The 21,912-nt window shown below is 36.9% G+C and overlaps 1 protein-coding gene across 3 annotated transcripts in view; it reads right to left on the reverse strand.

Annotated features, from left to right (window-relative positions):
• Positions 1 to 20,889, reverse strand: part of LOC307001186 (interferon-induced very large GTPase 1-like) — a 41,173-nt gene extending 20,284 nt beyond the window's left edge. Inside the window, exons 1-3 of one of the 3 annotated variants that reach the window (XM_079617398.1) lie at positions 20,774 to 20,889; positions 4,361 to 4,468; positions 3,613 to 4,235 (exon numbers count right to left, since the gene is read on the reverse strand). In XM_079617398.1, coding sequence (XP_079473524.1) covers positions 3,613 to 4,235; positions 4,361 to 4,364 — 627 coding nt within the window. In that variant the 5' untranslated portion in view covers positions 4,365 to 4,468; positions 20,774 to 20,889. The remainder of the gene's footprint in view (positions 1 to 3,612; positions 4,236 to 4,360; positions 4,469 to 20,773) is intronic. The other 2 variants (XM_079617397.1, XM_079617396.1) reach the window with 2 other exon arrangements.
• Between the last annotated feature and the right edge of the window lie 1,023 nt (positions 20,890 to 21,912).

Consider the following 21,912-nt stretch of genomic DNA (forward strand, 5'->3'; position numbering starts at 1 on the left):
GGATCTGTCTGCTGCCTTCGACACTGTGAATCATCAGATCCTCCTGTCCACCCTCTCATCACTGGGCATCACAGGAACTCCTCTCCACTGGTTTGAGTCCTATCTCACAGGTAGGCCCTTTAGGGTCGCATGGAGTGGCGAGGTATCCAAAGCACATCAACTGACTACAGGGGTTCCTCAGGGTTCCGTTCTTGGACCGCTCCTCTTCTCCATTTACACCACATCACTGGGACCCATCATACAGGCACATGGCTTCTCTTACCATTGCTATGCTGATGACACCCAGCTCTACCTCTCATTTCAACCTGATGATCCCACAGTAGCTGCACGTATCTCAAGCTGCCTGGCGGACATCTCGGCATTGATGAAGGAACATCACCTGCACCTCAACCTGGCAAAGACTGAGCTTCTCGTCCTCCCTGCCAATCCGTCTCTACAGCACGACTTCACTGTCCAGCTAGATTCAACTTTAATCATCCATCAAGGTCGGTCTTGTGGTACCATCACAGAGAGCCACAAAATCACTCTCCAGAACGTTCTCATTCACGATTCCATGCTGGTGGAATGATCTCCCTACCCTCGTCCGGAATGCAGAATCCCTAACTACATTCAAAAGACAACTGAAAACTCATCTCTTCCGTGAGCACTTGACATAAAGAAAAAAAAAAAAAAAAAAAAAAAAATTTTTCCTTTAATCCTCCCTTGTTTGGCTTATGCTTCTCTGAGCGATGCCCAAACTTTGTATTTTGAGCACTTGCGCTATTTTTGCCTCTTCACGATGACTTGCTTGCTGTAGTCCTCAGTTGTAAGTCGCTTTGGATAAAAGCGTCTGCTAAATGACTAAATGTAAATGTAAATAATACTCTAAATCAGGGATAGACAACTCCGGTCCTGGAGGGCCACTGTCCTGCAGAGTTTAGCTTCAGCCCTGATAACAACTCACCTGCCTGTATCTACAGAGCAAAATCCCCAGTGTTAAATCAACACTGCTCAGTGTTTATATGAGTCCACACTTGGAGAGTGTTAAATGAACACTGAAGCAGTGTAAAAGTTAATGAGATAATTAAATGATTAATTGAGTTATGATTGAGCATTATTGAAGACATCTGATGTTGACAAGCAGAATCACTGAAGGAGAAAATGAATGTAAAATGGTCACCATTATGGAGATCAGTGTTTAGTTTAGTTGGGCTCCTGACCCTTACTTTTTTTAAGTTTAGTTATTGTTTGGCTGCTGTAATACAATTATAACAGCCAGATGAACAAAGAGAAAAGGTCATCTGATGGTGTTGGTTGTATTTTAACATAATCATTAGTTGGCCTGAAGCACTGAACTCATTGAGAGCATCATTTCTGAGTTAAGTTTACTTTATGAATTATAGCAGCACTGTCTTTACAGAGTATGCCTTTTTTAGCCATTTCAATCAAACTCAAAATGATTAAAAAAAAAAACAAAAAAAAACTTGTTGATAATATTTCAGGTAGGCACACACAGATATCAAAAATTAGCGTATGTGTCTCAACAATGGTGACAAACAGATCACCTCTGAACATAAGCTCATTATTTATTCATGCAGCAATGCATGATGGGAGCCATGAATGATATTTGATTGGTGGCATCCAGAATGCTCTGCATAATGCTTTATAATTGTCACCATTTTTGAGATTCACAGGCTGATTCTTGATCTCTGTATTTTAAAACCCAAATTTTTTTTATGTTATTAAGTTTTAAGAAAGTATTTGGATTACTTTGTAAAATTACCAATATTATGGTTTTCAAGGCCAGTGCTGCTATACTCAATAAAGTCAAAGTAGCTCAGTAATTGAGCTCTATATGAGTTCAGTGATTCAGGTCAAATTATTGTGAAACAATGATGATGTTGATGAAAGTTAATGGTTTAAGGGTCGAGAGCCCAACTAAAACACACACTGATCTCCACAATGGTGACATACCAATTACAATTTTCCCCTTCAGTGATTCTGCTTGTTAACATCAGGTGTCTTCAATAATGCTCAATCATCATTCGATTAATCACTTAATTATCTCATTAACTTTAACACTGCTTCAGTGTTCATTTAACACTCTCTGATTGTGGACTCATATAAACACTGAGCAGTGTTAATTTAACACTGGGGATTTTGCTGTGTATCTAGCAATCCTGAAAACATTGATTGCCTTGTTCAGGTGTGTTTAATTAGGGTTGGTGCTAAATTCTGCAGTACAGTGGCCCTCCAGGATCGGAGTTGCCTATCCCTGCTCTAAATGAACTCAATGAATAAGGCAACTACATGATGACTATGTTATCACCAATACACAGTCAACATCACCTTACTCATTGTCTCTCTGATTTTCTTGCCATAATCAATGTGTTTTATAAACTCAAGAGTTTCAGCTAACAGATAAAAACTAATGATAGATAGTCAAGGGTCAAGACCCCAATAAAGCAAATACTGATCACCATCATGGTAACTTCAAATGAAACATTAAATCATCAACATCTAAACCTCTATTTCTGTCAGACGTTTACAGGTCTGTTTGAGAATTAACAAAGTCAGTCTGGTTAGAAATAAGTGAAGCTGGTAATGCTGTTTGTGGAGTTGTTTAATCCTCTTCTGATGATATCTTCAGATATTTAATGTCTTTTCTCTTCAGTGGATTTCATCTAGGGATGTGGCAGAAGTCAGTTGCAGTTCTTGTTGTTTATCTATATTGACATTCCCAGAATTCCCTGCGTGACACTTCACATTTGATGTTATTTAATTTAAACAATTATGGTTCTTCTTAGTTTTTGTTATCAGTTATGCACATTTGGGCTTTATATTACATTATATATTGTTTAATGAATGTTTATGGTATTATTTGGAGTAATTGTTGTGTCACCATGATGGTGTTTTGTATTTATGTGTATGGGACTGTGCACTTTATATTAATATGTGCCTCAGCTTGAGGAAAACTAATGGTGAACTTTGAATCATAATGTGTTTTTATGGCTGGTATTATGTTGGTTATCAGTATATTACAAAGATATAAAGCTGATTTGAATACTTTAGTGAAAATGTCATGAATAATAATATTTATCGCTAATGAAACATAAGGGTTGTCCCGTAAAAACTAAAAGGTTGCTACTGTATTTTAATGGTAAATTACTGGGAACCACAGCTGATGTTTTGTTTATTTATTTCTTTCTGTAAATTTAAGTCCAAAGTAAGGTTGCTACCATAATTTTTACGGTAAAATACTGGCATATAAATTGACGTTTTGTTACCGTAAATTTCACAGGTTTTCTTTACATTGTGTTTTTTTTTTTTTTGCAAGTAAATTTAAGTCCTGTAAAACATAAAAGGCTGCCACCATATCTTTTACGGTAAAATACTGCAAACCACAGCTGCCTGTATTTTACCGTAAATTTCACAGTTTTTTTTAACAGTGTATTTTTTATTTACTTTTTGTTTGTTTGTTTGTTTGTTTGTTTCATTTTGTTATACATTTTCTTCTTTTGTTACTTGCTCCTAAACCCTAGACTGGGAGTAATGTACCAGTTATGAAACATAACTCACATTGAAAGCACAGGCATAAATTGCACAGGATGCAACACCAATCTGCACTATTACCTTCACAGCTGATTGTGTCTGTGATTTTCCATCATGTTGTGATCCATTATTTCCTGTTCCAACTCCTGCTGCAAGTCCACCTCCTGGTGCAAGTGATTCTGATGCTGGTGCTCTTGCCTGTGATACTTTTTTAAATATTGTTGCTGCTGCTATTTTTAATCCTCCAATTAATGTTTCCACAGGTAATGCTGCTTTTACTCTTTTTACCATGTCTACCGCCCATTGTAAGTTATCTATCAGCCACTCTATTTTATTTATTGCCGACTGTAATTGTGATCTTCCTGCTGCAACCATTGCAGCTCCTGCCAGCGCTCCAGTTACTGCTGATCCTGTCAGTGATTGTGTTCCTAACAATAAGTGCAATATTGCTGTTGCTGTTCCTGCTAGGCATCCTGCTACTGCTACTGCTATAGCTGCTGTTCTTTGTCTAGCTTCTGCTTCCCATAGTGATTGTAAAATGCTTACTCCAGCTGCTGCTCCTGCTGTTGCCCCTACTACTGCTGCAACTATTGTTGATGTTACTGAATTACCTACTACTGCAACTGTGGCAACTGTCAGTGCTATTATTACTGTTAGTGGTGATTGTAGAGTTGCCCTTTGTTCTCCTGCTTCTTCTCCTGTCACTGCAATATTAAAGTAGAATTGTCTTCATGAAATGTCGTCATCACAGAAATACAAACACCTTCAATTATGCTCACTAATGTGTATAGGATATTGATGTTATCCATTTATAATTTACATTTCTTACCCATGTTGCTTGATTTTAATCTGCCTGGATGACACAGATCTTCCCATAAGCACCCGTGTCAGGGTTTCTTCTCCTTTCCCCCACTTTATTCCCAAGCCATTTGCCCTCCTTTTAAATAAACAAATGTTAATTTTTTTTTAACATATTTTATTTTATTTGACATGCAGCAGATAAAGACAATGTCACTGTAAAAAATTGCGCTGTAAAATAACAGTAATCTACTGGCAGCTGTGGTTGCCAGCAAAGTACTGTTAATTTACAGCCCTCTACCGTTATTATACAGCTCTCCTTTTTTACAGTATGTTACTGTAAAAATACAATGGAAGGTAACATATCATTTGGGAAACCGATTGCTTCAAACAGTTCAAGTTTAAAAACGAGTATTTATACTGATAGTACTGTGAACTTACTTTGAGTCCACTGAAAATTAATATCTCTTAATATAGTACAGCAAACATCTAATGTGTATGTCTAAATGTGTAAAGTATTTAGCAACAAGATTGTCACTGCATCAGCAACACAGTTCCTGCGTTTAAATAAAGCAACAGGCAGCATAACATCAGTGTTACTCTGCTCATCTTTGACTGAAGCACAGGCTCTACAATGGTGACCCACAAAACGAATTAATTAAACTATCAGATCTCTCCTGTATCATTTTGTGCAAAACACATAAAACACTTCAGTTTAATATTTACTCTCTTTATCAGTTATTGACTTCGCATAACTTTTTACTATGAACTTTTACTAATATTTCAGTGAAATTAACTTCTCTTGTATAGTAAATCTGACTGTTAAATTTTACAGAATATTGCTGTTTTTCCTTGATTTTACGGTAATATACTGGCAGCTGGGTCGTTTTATGCCGTAAATTAATTTACAGGTGATTACCGTTAAATTACACTTCAATCTGTTTTTTTTTAATTGACACATTTAACCCTTTAAACCCCACTGCAAAATCTTCAGTTTTAAATGAACACTTGTGTGTCCACACTACAGGGTGTTGGAGTAACACTAAAGCAGTATTGAAGTTAATTATATAATTCAGTGATTCACGCCCCACTGCTCTGAACATTTTGTATGTCTCCCTTATTTAACACACCTGAATCAGATCAGAAGCTCGTTGGAGAGACTCCACGCAACAAAATCCCCAGAGTTAAATGAACTCTGCTCAGATAACATTTGGTCCCTCTCTACAGAGAGTTAAAATAACTCTGAATCAGAGTTAAAGTTAGTGAGATACTTAAGTGATTAATTAAGTGATGATTGGGCATTAATGATGAACACCTGCTGTCAACAAGCAGAATCACTGAAGGAAAGAGAAACTCAAGAACTACAACTGACTTCAGCCACAGCAAGATCTCAGCAGAGGAGGATTAAACAACTCCACAAACAGCATTACTAACCTCACTTATTACTAACCAGACTGACTTTATTTCTGTCATACGTCTACAGAAGGTCTTAGTGAGAATTAACAGAGGTATAGATGTTGAGGATTTATTGAAATTTTTTGGTTGCCATTCTGGAGACCAGTGTTTCCTTTAGTTGGGCAGTTTTACTCTTTATTTTTTTGTGTGTGAGTTTGTGGTATTTGTAACTGGTTTTACCAAAACATGTAAATTGTCCACACAATTAAATAAATTAAAATACTTCCACAAAATAAAGTCTGATTATAGATTGGCACCATACCTGACCACTATTAGTAACTATGGTCAGAGAAAGCTCCTGACCAGGTATCGCATTAGTGACCACAGTCTGTGTGTGGAGACGGGCCGACACAGGCCGAGCTGGAGAGCCAGTGAGCTCAGACTGTGCTCACACTGCCCTGATGGAGTCGTAGAGGATGAGCTGCACTTCCTCACCGAGTGCAGCAAGTACAAACACATCAGAGACACTTATTTCACACAGATAGCACAGATTTTACCTCAATTCCAACAAGCGAGCCCCATAAACAAACTGTGTTATATTTTGGGAGAGAAACAAGAGTGTGTTCACCTGGATGTGTATGTGTATGTATGTGTCTTCCTGCCATCATATGAGGGAGAAGGGCTGAACCCTCTTTTCCCTTAAACTGCTCTTTGTACTTTTTTCTGTTATTCTATTTTATTTTATTATTTTTTGTGTGTTTTTTTTCCCCCACTTTTATATATCTACACATATGTTTGTACATGTCTATTGCTTTGGCAATATTGTGATACTTTACACATTCATGCCAATAAAGCTCATTTGAATTGAATTGAATTGAATTGAGAGAGAGAGAGAGTTTCACGAGAAAGGTCACACTTGACTTGAGCTCCAGATAAATTGCAAAAATATATATAATTTTTTGCCAACAAGCGAAAGAAAATAATGGATTCAACTCATTTTTACCAATTTTATATATTCACTGAGAGATGATAAACAAAACAAATCAAAACAGTGGCAGTTTTTTCAGTTGAGTGTTTACATTCCAAACCAATGATGGCCAGCGCATCATCATGGCCCCGCCCCTTCATCTACCCTCAGAGGAGCTCTGAGCACTCCAGGCTGATGCTCAGACACAAGCAGATGAAGGAGAGCCCAGACACACTGTTTGCTGAACTACAAAAGCACACTGCCATGAGCAACCTGCTCTTTTACACAGAACACAGCCCTTTATGGCACACTGCCTTTTGTCAACACCTCACCTTCACTAAGAAAAGAGGCATCTGTAAAGGCAGACAGATCTTAGCATTTGAAGATGCTGAAAAAAATGAAGAAACACGATTCTTGACCCTGAACTTATATCAAAATGGCACTGTCATGGTCCAGGGATCAGAATCTGCTCTCAAAGTCTTCATTGAGGATTTTGAACTAATAAAAACGCTGGCACTGTCTGATGAGGTTGACAAAAATTTGAACACTGATGCCTCCCCTGGAAAATCTGTCCAAAAGATGACAGTGACTTCAGCTACTGCGATCCAATCGCCAATCTCAAGAATGAAAGTCAATTTTTCACTTCTGGAAGTAGAAGTAGTGGAGATAAAAGAATTAATACTGTCCCATCTGAAGGACAACAACATAGAACAACTGACAATCGACATAAAGAACTTAAAAAAAGAAGTTGAATATCTGCAGAGACACAGAGAAGAAATGTCAACAGAACTTATGCAAACTAAAGATGAACTGAGGGAAATAAAATCAACTTTAGGAAAACAACTAACAGACGTCAGAAAAGAAATGCAGGAGGAGTTCTCTGCCATGAAGTCAGTTCTTCGCACCAAAGATGAACTCATAACAAATCTAAAAGAAAGACTCGACTCTGTTTCTGCACCTAAAGACTCGTCTGCTAAACCCTTGATTCGTCCAGAGACGCTCATGGAAAATCCTCATCCTGAACAGCTCCCAGTGGAAGAAGAGCCTCACTACTCGACTGATCCAGAATCCCAGATCCACAGCTCCGCTGCACAGGACCCGGGAGAAACACACGCTCTTATCCTGATCGACTCTAATGGGAAATATGTCAGTGAGAAACTTCTACTACCAAACATGAGAGTAAAGAAAATCTGGTGCCCAAACACAAGAAGTGCTATTCAGATCCTGTCTGAGAGTAAACATGAAAACTACAAGCACATCATAATCCACACAGGGACAAATGATCTAAGGGCCATGAGTGTGGCTCCTGTGCTGAGAGAGGTGGCGATCCGAGCCACACAACGGTTTCCAAAGGCTAGAGTAACTCTGTCCACACTGCTGCCACGCGTCGACGTGCCGTTCCACGTGATCCACGCAAATAATGTGGAACTCTTCAGAAGTTGCGCACTTATCCCCAATGTTCATCTTGCCCATCACAAAGACATACAGCCTCATCATATGTACGACCACGTACATCTCAATAAACAAGGAGTGAAAGTCTTCGCCAGAGTGCTGAAAAGCACAGCCCTTGAAAACACAGCACACAGCAAAAACTCCAGTGTTAAATTAACACTCGTGGGAGTTTATATGAGTCCAGACTCAAGAGTGTAAAGTGTTAAAATATGAGTGTTAAATGAACACTCAAGAGTGTTAAAGTTAATGAGATAATTAACTTAATAATTGAGTGATGATTGAGCATTAGTGATGAACACCTGATGTTAACAAGCAGAATCACTGAAGGAGAGAATCCTAATTGTAAGCCACCATTATGGAGATCAGTGCTTGCTTTAGTTGGGCTCTTGACCCTTATGTTATTAACTTTAGATTTTGCTTGTCTGCAGTTACTGATTAGTAACAGTCAGATGGACAAAGAGAAGTTGTAATCTGATGGTGTCGGTTATGTTTTGACATAATCATATTGTGATCTGAAATAAACAAAACTTATATAGATAGTTTTGTGTAACTTGTTAGGGTAAGTGTACCTATTAAGCCCATGTACCCTTTAAGCCCACTTTCAACTTTGAAGTCTAATTTAAAAAAGAGAAAATCATATTTTTTGCTGCTCCTTATTTTAACCAATCCAGTGATTTGTAACTTACCTGACATTTTTTATTGCATGTTAAACACATTTGGCATGTTAAGTTAGCCCCACTCATGTGCATGCGGTCTCAGGGGACCTCAAACAAAGACACCCAAAAACTTTGGTGTTTCTGGACCCTTCAGAAATCAACACATTTCTGCAATTTTCAGCCATTCTTTTGGTAACTACATTGATATTATGTCAATAATAAGAGATAAATGTATAAGAGATAAATGTATTTTTTTTTGTGTATGAACAAATAATAATTCATAATTTTATATAATTTTCCTTTAAATGGAAAGATGAATTTTATTAGTTTGCGCTCAAAGCTAATCTCAAGGTCAAACCATTAGCCTTACTGGAAGATAGACTGCTGAAGAATTAAGCATGTGAACTACAAACACTAAATATTTTGTGATTTATTTTACATTAATTTACAAATAAATACATCATAAATTGTTTTGTTGGGAAGATTATTTTCATAAATTAACTTTTTTTAAAGATGGGCTTAAATGGTACAGCGCCATAAAACGCATGCAAACTAGAGTCAACACAAGCTAACCTTGAAGGAAAAAAACATGACATTTCTCAATGTGGGCACAATGGAAATTACTATGATGCTTTGTCCACAGTATATTTAAGCTCCTTGCATGTCTGTGTAAACATATATTATATTTTTTAAACGAAAACTGTCTTTTTTTTCACCTTTACTGACTGTGGAACCATTTAAGCCCACCTTATGTGTTTCAATGAGGAATCCCTCAAATTACAAAGTTTAATCAACTTTGTGAGAGAAATTGTTTAATGGCCTATTAATTGGATACTTCATGTGGAATTTTGACTTCATGTGGAACCAAGCCGACTCAAGGCTCCATACTTAGGACATAGGAGGACCACTAGTAATTATAAAATATAATTTAAATTTTTTTTTTTTAATAATATTGTATAAATCAATCATGATGTGGGCTTATTTGGAACACATGCAGGCTTAAATGGTGCCAAAGTACCAATTAAGCCCATGCCAGACTTCTGACTTTATTAATCAAATATCTTCATTTTATATTCTAAAATGTACATCAACTAATAAATACATTTTCAAATGTGAGATTAATCTTGCATTTTAACAAATTATTTTTCTTATAAACCATGTCAATATCTATGAAAAAAACCTAGACTTAGATTTTGGTGGGCTTAATAGGTACGCTTACCCTAATACAGCAGCTCTCTGCTTTTAAAGCATATGATTTTCAGTATTTTTAATATAATCCAAAATATAATGACCAAAATATTAAAATGTTCTGATCAAAAGACTTTTAAATCACTTTATTTAGAAACACAGACATCAATAATCAGCCTGTGAATCTCAACAATGGTGACAATAATAAAGCATGTTGCAGTGGCTGCCACCAATCAACTCATTAATGCTCCCATCATGCATTGCAGAATTAATAAATTATGATCTGAATTGTATTTTAAGTAATTTCCTTTTCCTAATTGAATATTTTGCTCATCACCATTGTTGAGATGCATAGACTGAATCTTCATGTCTGTGTGTGCCTAAAATGAAGATTTTTTTTTTTTCAAAAAAACTTAAAAATAAATTATTCTGTATTTATTTATCAAAAATTCTGGATATTTATGTAGAATCACAGTTATGCTGTAATTAACAACTTATATTTAAGTCAGAAATAAGGGTTCAGTGATCAAGCTCAAATTATGATTGTCACAACATAATCAAGAGATCACTTTTTTTTCTTTCTTTATCTGTCTGTTATAAATTAATAACAGCAGGCACACAACATTTTAAGTAAATAATATAAGGGTCAAGAGCCCAACTAAAGCAAGCACTGATCTCCATAATGGTGACTTACACTTTGAGATTTTCTCCTTCTGTGATTCTGCTTGTTAACATCAGGTGTTCATCACTAATGCTCAATCATCACTCTATTAATAACTTAATTATCTCATTAACTTTAACACTCTTGAGTGTTCATTTAACACTCATATTTTAACACTTTACACTCTTGAGTGTGGACTCATATAAACTCCCAGGAGTGTTAATTTAACACTGGAGTGTTTTCTGTGAACACTGGAGTTTTTGCTGTGCAAGAAACAGCAGACACTTCGACAACAGGAGAAGCCCTCAGCCACCAAGAAGCCCTTGTCCTCCAGCAGAGCCCAGACCGTCCACCGGACCTCCATCACAACACAAGAGCTACGCAGCGGCCGCGCAACAACCACACAACCCTGCAGCCGCTGAACTCAACCAGATCAGACATCTGCTGAACATCATCTGCTCCAGACTGAGGACGTAACCTACACAAACACACACACACACACACACACACTACAGAAGAAACTATACATGAACTCTTTTAAAATCAGTTGTTGGAATATACAAGGTCTGCACTCTTCTACTTTTGGTAATAAGACTGCAGACCAAGACTTACTCAGCAGTGTAAGAGATATGGACATCTGTATCTTTCATGAGACGTGGTGTCGTAGTAATGAAACTTTACATTGTCCAATAGGATACAAGGAAATTATAGTTCCTTCATTAAAAAATTCTAAAATAAAATGTGGCCGAGACTCAGGTGGAATACTTGTATGGCACAAAGACGCTTTAAAACATGCGATTAAGATTGCTAAAATTGGAAAATCATTTATTTGGCTTGAAGTGAAATCCGTCACATCACAGTGTAAGCTTTACCTCTGTGCGATCTACATTCCACCTCATGACTCTCCCTATTATGAAGAGCAAAGCTTTCCAACATTACAGACTGACATCTTACACTTCCAGTCCAAAGGAAATTTCCTCATCTGCGGAGACTTAAACGCCAGAACAGGCCGAGAACTTGATTATGTAAATATTGTAGATAATGAGCACATCCTCAATGACACCACGTTTCATCCCTCATCGAATATCACACAGAGAAACAGCTATGATAATTCAGTGAACATTAGTGGAAAACAAATGCTAAAACTCTGTAAAGGTTTAGGACTATACATCCTTAATGGCAGAACTCGAGGAGATACATTAGGTAGATTCACTTACTGCTCCAGATTAGGAACCAGTGTGGTTGACTATTCAATAACGGATATTGATCCAAGCTTTATTAATGCCTTCACAGTCAGACCTCAGCTCCCGATCTCCGATCACTGCCAAACTGTGCTTTATCTGAAACCCCCGTGTAAAGTGACCAAAACTGCTCCACTTGAATCTGAGAAACTGTTTCCTCTGAAACCTAAACTCAAATGGAATCAATCCAGCTCAGATATATTCAAAGAAAACATGAACAATCCTACTATATTAAAAATGCTGGATGAATTTTTGTCCACCGATTTCACTTTAGATATTAATGGAATAAATTTAGCAACAAAAAACTTAAATTACATATTCAAAACATTGATAACTCTATCTAACATTAAACAGCAAAGCAAACATAAAACAAATCAACAGAAAATAAGAAAGGATGTCTGGTTCGATGATGAATGTGCAGGTCTCAGAAAACAACTGAGGAGACTCTCTAACAAGAAGCACAAAGACCCGTCCAGCCAGACATCACGGCTTTCTTATTCAGAATGTCAGCAAAATTACAAAAGACTTTTGTGGAACAAAAGAGAAAAATATTTAAAAACCAAAATTGATGAAATTGATAATTCGGTAGATCAAAACACTTTCTGGAACCTATATAAAAAACTTGAAAAACCCAAATTAGAGATGTCACTCCAGAATGGCACAATTTGCAAATCTTACTTTGAAAATCTGTATAAAAAAATTGAATCATCTGACCTTAACCAACCTCAGAATAAAATAAAGAAAACGATAGAAGACCTGGAGAAAACAATTAAAAACTATCAAAATCCATTAGATAAACCTATAACACTATTTGAAATATCAGAACATATAAAAAATCTCAAATTAAAAAAAGCATGTGGACAAGATCAAATTAATAATGAAATGCTTAAACTCAGCAGTCCTAGCATGATTAAAACTCTATAGCCAAATTATTTAATCTGGTTTTATGGTCCGGAAACATCCCTGAGATCTGGTCTGAAGGACTCGTCACCCCTATATTCAAGAAAGGTGACCGCTTCGACCCCAGTAGTTATCGCGGCATCAGTGTGGGCAGTGCTTTGGGAAAACTGTTCTGCAGTATCTTAAACACACGCATCGTCACACACATCTCATCACACAACATCTTAAATAAAGCACAAATTGGCTTTTTATTAAAACAGCGCACATCCCACCACATCTATTCTCTCCACACTCTAATCCACAAAAACATCAAAGACAAACAGAGGAAGATTTTTGCATGTTTTGTAGACTTTAAAAAAGCATTCGATTCAATTTGGCATGATGGTCTACTGTACAAACTCCTAAAAATTGGCATTGGCGGAAAAACGTTTGATATAATTAAATCGCTATACACCCACAGCAAAAGTGCGGTGAAAATCAGTGACCACAGAACCGCATTCTTCCAGCAGAGACGTGGAGTGAGGCAGGGCTGCAGTCTGAGCCCGACTCTATTCAACATTTACATCAACGATCTGGCATCAGCGCTGGAGAGCTCTACTGTGCCCGGCCTCACTCTACACCACACACAGGTCAGGGGTCAGAGGTCAGATGTCTGCTGTACGCGGATGATCTGGTCCTGCTGTCCCGCACACCTGAGGGCCTTCAGCAGAGCCTGTCCCTGCTGGAACAATACTGTCACGACTGGGCCCTGACAGTCAATCTGAACAAAACCAGAGTCATGGTGTTCCAGAAGAAGGCCAGATCTCAGGCACACAAACACCAGTTCCTGTATAAAGGCCAGGTCCTGCAGCACAGCACTACACTCAAAAAAATAAATTGTTGAATGAACATGATTTAATCGTATCACCCATTATGCATCTAAGCAAGATTTGAATATTTTATTTGAACACAATATTGGTTTGTAAATTGAACATGATTGTAATATGTCAATGCAACTTCTTTGCAACTAATTGAATCAACATGTTTGTATTGTGTTAGACTAATCAAATGTATTCTCATTCACTCAAAGCACAGGAAAGCAGAATCACCAAAGGAGAAAATCTAATTTTTTATCTAAAGTCACCATTATGGAGATCAGTGTGTGTTTTAGTTGGGCTCTTCACCCTTAAATTATTAACTTTAAGCTTTGTTTGGCTGCTGTACATAAGTTATAACAGCCAGATGAACAAATAGGAACGGTGATCTGATGGTGTTGGTTGTGTATTAACATAACCATTATTTCACAATCATTTAACCTGAATCACTGAACTCATATAGAGTCCAATTTATGATTTAGGTTTATTTTATTAATTTGAGCTGCATAATATGTTTAGCCTTTTTAATGAAATTAAATGATCAAATCAATAAAAATAAAAAATATATACACATTTCTTTTTTCGGCACACACAGACATCAAGATTTAACGTATGAATCTCAGCAATGGTGAGAAACAAATCACCTCTAAGCTCATTATTTATTCATGCAGCAATGCATGATGGGAGCTATGAATGAGTTTTGATTGGTGCAACACAGAATGCACTGCAACATGCTTTATAAATGTCACCATAGTTGAGATTCATACACTGATTCTTGATGTCTGTGTGTGCCTAAAAGAGAAATGTGTTTATGTATATATTTATTTTTATTGATTTGATCATTTTAATTTCATTGAAAAGGCTAAAACTATTATGCAGCTAAAATTAATAAATTAAACCTAACTCATAAATTGGACTCTATATGAGTTCAGTGATTCACGTTAAATGATTGTGAAATAATGGTTATGTTAATACACAACCAACACCATCAGATCACCGTTCCTATTTGTTCATCTGGCTGTTATAACTTATGTACAGCAGCCAAACAAAACTTAAAGTTAATAATTGAAGGGTGAAGAGCCCAACTAAAACACACACTGATCTCCATAATGGTAACTTAAAAATTAGATTTTCTCCTTTGGTGATTCTGCTTTCCTGTGCTTTGAGTGAATGAGAATACATTTGATTAGTCTAACACAATACAAACATGTTGATTCAATTAGTTGCAAAGAAGTTGCATTGACATATTACAATCATGTTCAATTTACAAACCAATATTGTGTTCAAATAAAATATTCAAATCTTGCTTAGATGCATAATGGGTGATACGATTAAATCATGTTCATTCAACAATTTATTTTTTTGAGTGTAGCTATAGCTATCTGGGCATCGACATCAGCGCTTCGGGACGCTTCGGTCTGGCTGTTAAAACACTCAGTGAAAAGGCTCGGAGGGCTTTTTATGCTATAAAGTCACGATGCGGTCACTTAAAATTACCCATTAAAACCTGGATAAAACTATATAATTCAATAATAAAACCAATTATTTTATACGGATGTGAAATTTGGGGTCCACTGCTAAATTTTAAAAATTGGGATAAAACACCAGTAGAAAAACTACAATTGGAAATTGTAAAATAAAAAAATTGCAAAAATATTCACAGGAACACATCCAGTGCCGCCTGCAGGGCTGAGCTAGGCCTGTACCCGCTGAACATCGAGATCCAGATTTACATCGAGACCCAGATTTAAAACCTTGATCCCATCATTCTCTGAACTGAGTGACACTGAACAAATGTCCTTCTTACTCGGAGAAGATGATAGTACAGCTGCACTAGCGGCTAAATATGTGTTAGCTATTCACAACGCCAGAGACGGCAAACTCTAGAGCAGGGGTCGGCAACTGGCGGCCCGCGGGCCAAAACTGGCCCGCCAGCAATATTTTCTGGCCCGCCGGATTATTTTGGAAGTCCGTTTTTTATTTTTTTATTTTTTTTATATAACTATAACGGTTTACAAATAGGCCCCGTGAATCAGTGATGCGCGGGATGATCCAAAATGAGTGACGAATACCTGCGGTCACCCGCGGTTACGAGTCATCCAAAAAATTTTTTAAATGATATTCGGGTCGCAGTCGGTCGGGTCGTTTGAAATAAAGATGCCAATTAAACCTTTGTAATTTATATAGTAGCTACTAGACACAATAATGTTCTATGAAATACATAGGTCTACACTTTATTGGCTGAATAACTGCGCGAGGATGATGCACGAGCTCAGTCTGCAGAGATGAAAGTGGGACATCCTTATTTACCTGAATGTTGAGCGCGTTATTAACTTTTGAATAAGAGCTGAAGCGGGACAAAATGCCCGATTTCCCAAAACGTTTAACTGAGCAATGCCATTGTGCCATTTTAATAGGCTACTTTTAAACGCATATAGCTCAGTAATGCGAGTTTTATGTATTTTCTGAGAGGGGGCGAGGGGCTTTTGTTGGGAAATTCGGAGGAGAGACGCACACTTCGATTAGACTGGATAAACACATGCAGCATCTTAATTGTTAAGAAAATGAAACGAAATAAATGAATATCAAGCCTTTATTACAAAACACAGCATTCAGAAAAATGCGCACCTAGTTCCTACGTCTATGGCCCAATATGCGGGCCAGGAAGCGGGTCGGGTACAATATTTTCTTTCTTTTGTTTGCGGTCCGAGTTGCGGGCGGGTTGAAAACGTCGGTCGGGTGCGGGTTGTTTAACTTATACATTGACCCGCGCATCACTGCTGTGTATCATTCGTTCAATCGTTTTTTTCCCCCCAAATTAAAACCAAAAATAAAAAATGAAAAACGACTTGTTTTTGAGATTTGAGATTCTGAAAACGAGATCTTTTTAAAGCAGGTGAACACTTTTAAGCTTTTACTTTTAAGTATTTTAAGCGGTTGCTGAATTGAACCTTGTGGGAGCGGGACGGAAAAAAACAGTCCCGCGCAGACCTCTTGTGTCCCGAATAAATAATAATTTAAAAAAGGAATAAAGTTCAAAAGTTGTACAGTCCATTGGTAATACAATGCTAAATCAGATATATATAAAATAACATGTCCAACAAATAGTACATGGAGTTTAATTTATCGTTAATAAGATGTATCCGCGGCATTTTCTCGTGTGCTTAAATGGTCCAGTGGTAGAGCTTTCGTCAAGTGTGTAAAAGGTTCTGGGTTCTAATCTGCACTTGTATATATTTTTTTCTTCATCAAAACCTATTATGCTCATCAGTGGTTGTATATAAGTAGTAGGGACACGTTTGTGTGCATTATATTTTGTGATTTCACCGTAACGAATAGGCCTATTCCATGTAGCTGGCCCGCCATCTACTGGATAAAAAAAATATTGGCCCGCGGCCAAAGTTACTTGCCGACCCCTGCTCTAGAGTGACCCACTGTATATATCTATTTATTAAGATGGATTGTGTTTATTTATATATATTTACTATGCTACATATGACATGATCTACTGTATACATACATGTTTGGTTTATTTGTTTGTTGTATTATTTATATATAATATGTTGATGCTTTGGCAACATTGTGTTACACAGTCATGCTAATAAAGCTCATTTGAAATTGAAATTGAAATTGAGAGAGAGAGAGAGAGAGAGAGAGAGAGAGAGAGAGAGAGAGAGAGACAGAGAGAGAGAGAGAGAGAGAGAGAGAGAGAGAGAATTGATTCGTTCCATTCCGCATTTTGAACTAATCTATTGAATAGGTCATTGAATCATTATTAAACTAAGTTGGTCACTTGCTTTGTTCCCGAATGAATTAGCCATTTGAATGAATCGGTTGAGTGAATGACTCACTCATTAAGACAGTGACTTGACGCCACCTTCTGGCGGTTTTAGTTTAATATTTAAAGTACCTTTTATTTAAAAAGTAAAAATTTCATATTTAAATATGAATATTAAATATGAATATTCATATTAAATGCAGTGTAAATATATTAATGCCACATTAGATGCCGCTTCTGTGTCACTTCTGCAATGCAAATATGGATTTTGTTGATGATTTTATTTGATTAGTGGCATGTTCCGTGTCATTTCTAATTTAATTTAATTTGAATGTTAGTATTTGACACGAAGGTGATGCATGCATCTAATAAGTGCCCTTAAATAGGTCAAAATCCCCTTGATATCAATTTAATGTGGAAAAGTTTGCCCCAACTAAAAAAGTTAATTTCTGTCACTGCTGTGAACTTACCACCGCATAGAATATGAATAATATGAAAGTCTTAGTGAGTCAGCTGTCAACAACAGGCCTAAACCAGCCATGATGCCAGCACAAAAACACACATAGTAAAATATCATCTAATTATGTTATCAACAAAATCTTTGAAAATATACTAATATAATTTTTGTCAATATTGAATGCCCCTAATGTAGAGTATTTCTATTATTTCAGGTCTTAAAAATGTGCAGCAACCCTGATTGAGGCTGAGACTCGTGGAAGACAGTAAGGAGAGTTTGGTCTGAGATGGGGGACCCATGATCTTTCCCCGGGTCCGTGTTCATCTCAGTCAATGAGCTATTCTAGTCAGCGTCTGTGGCATCGGGAGTCCATGATTTCTCTCACGGTGTATACAGGTCCATCATAGGATTAGCAGCAGGGGTGGTTCGTCAACAGGACCAGGCTCTGTGAGGTATGTTTGGGGAAGAGCCGCGGTGGCTCCGTAATATTTTATAGTTACAATGGTGAAATTACAAAGACGGACTACACATTAAACATTAAATGCTTCTTCTCCCATTTTCATCAAAATCTTGGATGTGCCCCCCTTGCCTCTCCTGATGAGCCACCACTGCTACTAATATAGTATGTAAAATAAAAAAAGTATGCCAAAAGTACAGTATATATGAATATTTAGTATTCATACAACAGTAGGTGAAAAGTATCTGGATGACCTATTGATGTATGAACAAAGCTTATTTAAACATTTGTTACTAGTGTGCCTGACATCCAGTAATTGCAAAACGCTTTGTGCTTTGTTACTTTTAAAATTAAAAGAAGTCTCAATTTTCAAATTCTGTTGATTTTATCATGAAATTCAAACATGACATTTTATTACAGCGACGTGCTCAAACATGCTCTTTATTGCAGGGTGCAAGATCGCTGTAGCATCTCAGTTCAAGTGATGAATTGATAATCTCTTCCGCTTTACTACACTGTAAAAAAATAAAATAAAAATGAATCTGTCACTGGCAGCTATGGCTGCCAAACATAAAGTTAAAATACCCTAATTTTAAAAAAGAGTTAAAACGATATAATATCATTATAATATAATATATGAGTAGTAGCAATCAGTATGGTACGGAATCAATATTCCTAGAATATTTAAGTTTCATTTAAGTGTCTTGCACGCAAAAACGCATATTTGTATTTTGAACTTTTTATTCAGCATAGCTCAAGTGTTAATTATGAAACACTTTTGCAAATGCTTAAATAATCTTGTTATGGAAATTAAATGGGTCACTCACGAGACCAACTAAAGCAAACATTGACCACCATAATGGTAGCATACTTTTTTGATCACTTAAGCATCATCAACTCTCAACAATCAATTCTTGATGACAAAAATAAAGTCAGTCTGGTAAGTAATAACTAATAAGTGAAGCTGGTAATGCTGTTTGTGGAGTTGTTTATTCCTCCTCTGCTGAGATCTTCACAGATTTAATGTTTTCTTCATTTGATTTCAACTAAGGGTGTGGCTGAAGTCAGTTGTATTTCTTGTGTTCCTCTTTTCTTCAGTGATTCTGCTTGTTAACAGCAGGTGTTCATCACTAATGCTCAAACATCACTAAATGAATCATATAATTATCTCATTAACTTTAACACTCTATAGATTGGGAAAATATGTACTCTGAGCAATGTTGATTTAAAGGTATAGCGGAGGATTTTCTTTTTCCGGGTGGGTAGCCTATACTATTGGTCCACCTAAGTGTCAATCATTCTGGTGATATGTTTACGTAAGGCCGTTCACACACTGGCGTGCGCTAAAAGCACAGGTTGGGCTTCCCACTGATGCCGCAGTCGCGAAGATTCTACTACAGGTAAAGTTTGTCATGCTATTTGGAGAAATCTATTTTAAATCACTGCTAGTAGGCGTTCCCTCTCGGGAGCAAATAGAGTGTTGCGCATGTGCATTTTTTTTTTTAAATTGGAGAGGGCGGGTCTTTTCTAAAATTAGGAAAGATCCTCCGCTATACCTTTAACACTGGGGATTTTGTTGTGTACCTGTAACGTTGTGTAGGCCCTATGCACAGCTGCGCTACTTCCTGAACTTAAGCAGGCTCCTTTGTTTCCTGTCTGCCAGGATTGGCCAAACTGATTAATCCAGGTGTGTCTGATTCTGTGCATAGGGCCTATTAATCATTAAGAGCTTGATCAGCTTGTTCAAGTGTGTTTGATTAGGGTTGGAGCTAAACTCTGCAGGAAAGTGGATCTCGCGGTCCAGAGTTGAGGACCCCTGGTGTAGTAAATGCCGCTACATCTGAAAGCAGGATATGATGATTTTCTACTAATCAAGGAACCGGCTTTACTGATTAGATGCGCCTAACAATGTCATGCGATATATCGCCCAGCCCTATATGTCATGATATAGTCAGATATGACGGCGCTACCGCAACTAGCATCACCGCAAATGAGCAGCTGATCATCTATTCATCAAGCCAACGTGCAAACTATCGCAAATCAAAGTGAAAGTAAGTCACAGACGCTTAACTCCCAATCATCTTCATTAAAAGTAAAGAAACAAAGTGATCTTACCAGTGCTGTTGCCGCGCTCTCTTATTGGTCTTTGATTTTGAAATTAGCTAATGATCAATAAAATGCAGCTCATATCTGTTGCTTTCGGTGACGTGAACTCAATTAAATCTGTATATAGCGCGGGAATTGAAGATCAGATTTATATCCGTTTTGCGAAAACACAATTATGTGACCAGGTGTAAATGGAATCGTTTTGATAAATCAGATATCTATCTGATCTGAGAAAATGCATGAAGTGGCCAGGTGTAAACAGCCCATTTCACTCATTTATCACATTTTTAACTAGCTAACACTTAATTGTGATGAAGTCAAATCGGACTAACCTGAAGTGAATCTGGATTCCAAACCGCAAACGAAGTTCTCTGCTGAATATCATACAACAGTAATGACAAGAGTGATGTAAGCCATAATAACTGCATGTGTTATTCTGCTACAGTATATGGTGAACTGTGTAAGTCTGTCTTAAATACTTACTTAATTTATGCAAATCTACATGTCAGCCAATCAGAGGTGATGTGTAGGCTACTGCCTTCTGGTAAATCACATGACATTAAGGAAATACTGTCTTAAGATTTGAGAACTGAAACTTGTTTATTCTTCAAAACAATGTGAAAATTGTAACAAATATTTAAAGCAGACAAGTTGTCATAACAGCCTAAAGGTTTTTTGAAAATAAAAATCTTAACAAAATTGTCAAGGGTCAAGAGCTCAACTAAAGTAAATGCTGATAACCATGATGGTAACTTCAAATGAAACAATCATTCATCTAAACCTTATATTAGTTCTCAACTGCTATAGAAGTCTGACAGAAATAAAGTAAATCTGGTTAGAAGCAGAGGTGTATAGTCCAGGGGTCAGTGAGTAAAAGTCCTCCTCAGTATTTTGTTCCAAGCCCCTGGATTTGCTAATTAGCAGTTTTTCAGCAGGAGATAGAAATCAGCTGACTTAGTTCAAGGGTGAAATAAACATATGGCAGGACTTCTACTCACTGACCCCTGGACTATAGTACACCTCTGAAAGCTATGTAATTGAAATGGATGGAAATTTTATATGCAATTCAAATACATCAATATTATGATTCGACATACTTTTTTTTAGTGTACTGGTTTTGTGATATACAATAATATACTTGTTAGCAATTTCTGTCTTTTAATTTTTCATTCTGTGGGCCCCCAAGAAAGAGATCAGGACAAACCTTCAACCCCACCTTACATTTTCAATTTGAAACTGGCCTTCAAATGAAGCAAATTAAATAGCCCTGTCTTAAAGTGTTCAGTTTATATTGATTTAAATAATTATCAATGAAAAATGATAACATTGACCTTTAAAAACAAACCTTTAAGCAGAGGTGGAAAGTCCAGGGGTCAGAAAGTAAAAGTCCTGCCATATGTTTATTCCACCCATGAACTCAGTCAGCTGATTTCACTAATTAGTTCTATCTCCTGGCTGAAAAACTGCACTC

Source organism: Phoxinus phoxinus, assembly GCF_949152265.1.
Source record: "Phoxinus phoxinus genome assembly, chromosome: 1".
Lineage (NCBI taxonomy): Eukaryota > Metazoa > Chordata > Actinopteri > Cypriniformes > Leuciscidae > Phoxinus > Phoxinus phoxinus.